Source organism: Ammodytes marinus (genome assembly GCF_949987685.1).
Source record: "Ammodytes marinus genome assembly, chromosome: 11".
Classification (NCBI taxonomy): domain Eukaryota; kingdom Metazoa; phylum Chordata; class Actinopteri; order Uranoscopiformes; family Ammodytidae; genus Ammodytes; species Ammodytes marinus.
In genome coordinates, this window is record NC_137215.1 from 507762 (window position 1) to 512772 (window position 5011).

Genomic DNA, 5011 nt, shown 5'->3' on the forward strand with positions numbered 1-5011 from the left:
AAATTAAATGAAATTAAATTAAATACCTAAAAATAAACATTTATTTCCACTTTTTTTAATGATCATATTATGTATTTTTCCTGTTCATTTTATCTAATACATTTTTTTAAGAAAAGTTTATTTTTTATTTTTTTGTATTACGTTGATCTATGCGGCGGGTCTTTTATTGTGAAGTGATACCGGAAGAGGTCAGTAGTTCCCGGTAAACATCTCCGGTACAAAGAGGAGGTAGGATAGAAACCCTCCGGTAAGAAAGATACTGTGTGTGTTTCTGTTTACTCGGGTTAAAACTTGACACGGCGAGCATCTACGTAACACACTGTAGGGCCGATGTGCTATTAAATACAGTGATATACGAAGATAGCCGGAGATACACGAGTCCACCCGAGTGAGGCGTTCGGGTCTGTCGGACGCTGTAGGATAGAAAACCTCTGGTAAGAAAGATGCTGTGTGTGTTTCTCTTTACTCGGGTTAAAACTTAACACAGCTAGCAGCTACGTAACACACTGTTTGTGCTATTAAATACAGCGATATACGAACATAGCCGGAGATACACGAGTCCACCCGAGTGAGGCGTTCGGGTCTGAATATCTCGTTTAATTTTTTCTTTTCTTTTCTTTATTTCTTGAAAACAGGTGTATAGATCTAGGTAAAACAGAGAGGCAACACGTCTATAGACAAGTGAAATGCCATTGGATACGGTACACAGGCCTATCGCTCAGTTACACAGCTAGGGAGGGAGATACTTTTACATATTAGAATACATTAAAGGGAGTAGAGAGAGAGAGACAGAGAGAGACACACACACACACACACACACACACACACACACACACACACACACACACACACACACACACACAGAGGCGATAATGAACGAGACTGAGGGGCTGAGGCTGAGGCGCGTGCACAGACCGCAGGTGATCACGGACGAGCTTCCAGAGAATCGCTACAAAGGATCCGGGTAAGAGAGTGTGTGTGTGTTTGTGTGTGTGTGTGTGTGTGTGTGTTTGTGTAGGCTAGTGTGTGTGTGTGTGTGTGTGTGTGTGTGTGTGTGTGTGTCATATAGGCTACACTACAGTGTATGGCTGGAATAATACAATCAGTACCTAACCAACCTTTAACCCCTGACCCACATTCAGAGGGTTGACACACACACACACACACACACACACACACACACACACACACACACTTAAACACACAGACAAACAAACAGCAGCTGGGACCGTGACGTCACGTTAACAGCTGACTGACTATTGATCATAGAACCGGAAGTGATTTGGTCTCATTCACTGAATCATTAAAGGTGTAGTCAGTGATTCTGGAGAACGCTTGTTGTCAAAATCACTTTATGTCAAAATCAGTGAATGTCTCCTCATGATCCTCAGTGTTAATACACAGCCTAGGCTCTGTAAACTGGCATGTTGCTAGCTAGGTTGGACCCTTTCTTTCTACATGCCAGTTTACAGAGCCTGGGCTGTGTATTAACACTGGATTTATTTTTTCCAGCTCGTACGCATTACCGACAGTGGATCATGAGGAGATATTCACTGATTTTGACAAAGGGATTTTGACAATAAGCGTTCTCCAGAATCACTGACTCCAAATTTCAATTGGACTCAATTTGTCCACTGAATTATGAATTATGAATATAATGCAATGCGATGTATTGAAACCATTCCTCACCGGTCCCCAGCCCTATTCATAATTCAGCTCAAGTTTAAGTTAATGTTAAAGTAAATATTCCCTGAGTTCCGAATCTCCTCCTCTTTCTTTTTTCTATTCTACATACTACATCCGACGATAAAAAGAATCTAGTTAGGATGCAGTAGGCATACTATTGGGACATACTTTTACTCTTTTATTTCATCATAACATTGCGCCTTGATCTTGCCTCTTGCTTTTGTATCCGTCTCATCCCCGTTTGTTTTCATATGGAGGCTTCGTCGATGTGACGTCACTTCACGTGCGCACCGGATTGTGGGTCAGAATCGCCCAAATAGGATGCAGTTTTCAACACTAACAATCTTGGCCGCATGAAGTAGGACATCCGGGTACTTCTAACCATCCTAAATCTGGCCACAAGAATCGGGACATCCTAAATCTTTTTTCTACATACTATATAGTAGACAGTATGAGATTCGGAACGCAGGGATTGTGTAGGGGGCGCTTGTGGTGTAGTGGTTAGACCCCCCCTTCATATCTGTCTCTCCAAACTGCCAATAAAGAAAATGCCGAAAAAACAATCTTTAAAAAGTAGATATTGTGGTTTCTCAGCACGTGTATTGTGAAGGTGTTTTAGGGTTAGGGGTCAGGGGTTGAGGTCCATGTTAAAGTGTAATAGTATTAATATCACTGTGTGTTCCCTCAGGACCTATAGCGGTAAAGTGTTCCAGGTGACGCTGCTGTCGCTAGGCGGATTCCTGCTTCTGCCTCTGCTCGTCATTGTTCTCATTCTGGAGTCTCCGATACATCCAGAAGTCTTCAGGTCTGTCTGTCTGTCTGTCTGTCTGTCTCTCCCTCTGTCTGTCTGTCTGTCTGTCTGTCTGTCTGTCTGTCTGTCTGTCTGTCTGTCTGTCTGTCTGTCTGTGTCTGCCTTCCTCTGTCTGTCTGTCTGTCTGTCTGTCTGTCTGTCTGTCTGTCTGTCTGTCTGTCTGTCTGTCTGTCTGTCTGTCCCTCCCTCTGTCTGTCTGTCTGTCTGTCTGTCTGTCTGTCTGTCTGTCCCTCCCTCTGTCTGTCTGTCTGTCTGTCTGTCTGTCTGTCTGTCTGTCTGTCTGTCTGTCTGTCTGTCTGTCTGTCCCTCCCTCTGTCTGCCTGTCTGTCTGTCTGTCTGTCTGTCTGTCTGTCTGTCTGTCTGTCTGTCTGTCTGTCTGTCTGTCTGTCTGTCTGTCCCTCCCTCTGTCTCTCTGTCTGTCTGTCTGTCTGTCTGTCTGTCTGTCTGTTTGTGTGTGTGTGTGTTTGTGTGTGTGTCTGTCTGTGTGCCTGTCTGTCTGTCTGTCTGTGTGCCTGTCTTGTCTGTATGTATGTCCCTCCCTCTGTCTGTCTGTCTGTTTGTGTGTCTGTCTGTCCCTCCCTTTGTCTGCCTGCCTGTCTGCCTGTCTGTCTGTCTTTGTATCTGTGTGTCTGTCTGTATGTCTGTCTGTCTGTCTGTCTGTCTGTCTGTCTGTCCCTCCCTATGTATTTGTGAATTGTTGGTAAACGTCCTAATTGGATCCTTTTAGCATTTTACACAGAGAAGTGCATTTTGACAACTTTAAATTGTACCAAAGCAGAAAAATGTTTCCTTTTATAAAAAAAAAAAAAAGGTTTTTTAAGAAAACAATTGCAATGTGATGATAGTAAAGTCTTGAAGTTGAACATGTTCTATGTTTGTGTGTCTGTCTGTCTGTCTGTCTGTCTGTCTGTCTGTCTGTCTGTCTGTCTGTCTGTCTGTCTGTCTGTCTGTCTGTCTGTCTGCAGCTTGAAGGAGCCTCCTCAGATGAGAGGCTGCTGGGAGCCGAACCTGAAGCTGAGAGAAGCAGAGAGAATCTTTGAAGATCAGATCGACGGACCAGAATCCATCGCTAACATCGGAGGTGAGTGACATGGTCAGACAGACAGACAGATGTACAGACAGACAGACAGATGTACAGACAGACAGACAGACAGACAGGCAGGTAGACAGACAGACAGGCAGACAGACAGACAGACAGACAGACAGACAGATGTACAGACAGACAGACAGACAAATGTACAGACAGACAGATAGATAGATATGCCTCCTTTCCACCGAGTAGAGCTGGTCGGATCGAAGCGGTTCGGTCCGGGTAGTTTGGCTTTTCATTTGCCAAAAGTTAGGTAGGGTACGGTTTAAGCGCACCTAACCGCTCTGAGCCGCTCCCGATCTCAGTACTCCTCCGTAGGGGTACTAGCCGCCTGAAAGCGGGCCGAAACGGCGGAGCCGTCATTTGATTGGTCGAAATAATAATTTCCGCCATGTGTAGTCATCTCGGCAAGAGTGAAGAGAGTCTTGTGTTTTGGCGAAAATGTGAGCACAGCTCTGTTTATTGTGTGGTGTTTTTCCTCGTCAATAAATTAATCAGTTGGTTACACTGTGTCCCACTAGTCGCGTAGCTGCCGCAGCCAGCACTGTTCGCTCACTGTCTCTGTCAGTTGCGCCGAGCCCTCTCTGTGTGTTTTCGCCATAGATAGTAGTAAATACACGCTCACAACAACACGGGGGGAATAAATAAAGAAACGGCTGGTTTGACCAAGCAAAAACGAGAGACCGCTGGCTTGTGAGCGCGGCACTGTTTATTGTGTGGTGTTTTTCCTCGTCATTAAATGAATCAGTTGGCTACACTGTGTCCTACTGCAACGATGTCGCGTAGCTGCCGCAGCCAGCGCTGTTCACCCACTGTCTCTATCAGTTGCAACTTGCACCGAGCCGTCTCTGTGCTCACAACAACACGGGGGGAATAAATAAAGAAGCGGCTGGTTTGACCAAGCAAAAACGAGAGACCGCTGGCTTGACCACAGTTGTTCCACAGCGCGATAGTTTAACCCACATTCTGGCGGCGGCTATCGCAGTCCAGCCTAAACCCCGCCCTACCAGTAAGGGTAGAGTCATAAACCCCGCCCTACCAGTAAGGGTAGGGTCGGCGGTGGAAACAACACCGAGATTCTTAAAAGTGAGCTGTCCCGCTCTGAGCCGCTCCGATCCGACCCGCTCTACTCGGTGGAAACGAGGCAATAGATCTAGCACTTGAAAAAACAGCACTTTAACTTTGCTTTAGCACAACTTTTTGTTGTAAAAAAAAAAAAAAATTCCCAAGCCTTTTCTCGTCTTGACAACTATTTACAAATAAATTGTACCTATAGGGATATCTAGGAGGGCTGGTTAAAATATATAAACGCTGGAAATGTCAGATTGGGTGCACCTAAAATATGTGCTGGCTCACCTAAATGAAAGAGTGAGTGTGGAGCCCTGAGTGACGTGTTTGGGATAGTTTGAGTAAAACCATGACAA

The 5011-nt window shown here is 45.2% G+C and overlaps 1 protein-coding gene across 2 annotated transcripts in view; it reads left to right on the top strand.

Annotated features, from left to right (window-relative positions):
* The first annotated feature begins 216 nt into the window (after positions 1–216).
* The window catches only part of apmap (adipocyte plasma membrane associated protein), an 18950-nt gene continuing 14155 nt past the window's right edge, over positions 217–5011 (top strand). The window contains exons 1-4 of one of the 2 annotated variants that reach the window (XM_080037152.1): positions 217–434; positions 636–964; positions 2375–2491; positions 3463–3578. In XM_080037152.1, coding sequence (XP_079893278.1) covers positions 873–964; positions 2375–2491; positions 3463–3578 — 325 coding nt within the window. In that variant the 5' untranslated portion in view covers positions 217–434; positions 636–872. Of the gene's footprint in view, positions 965–2374; positions 2492–3462; positions 3579–5011 lie in introns of both variants that reach the window. The other variant, XM_080037153.1, reaches the window with a different exon arrangement.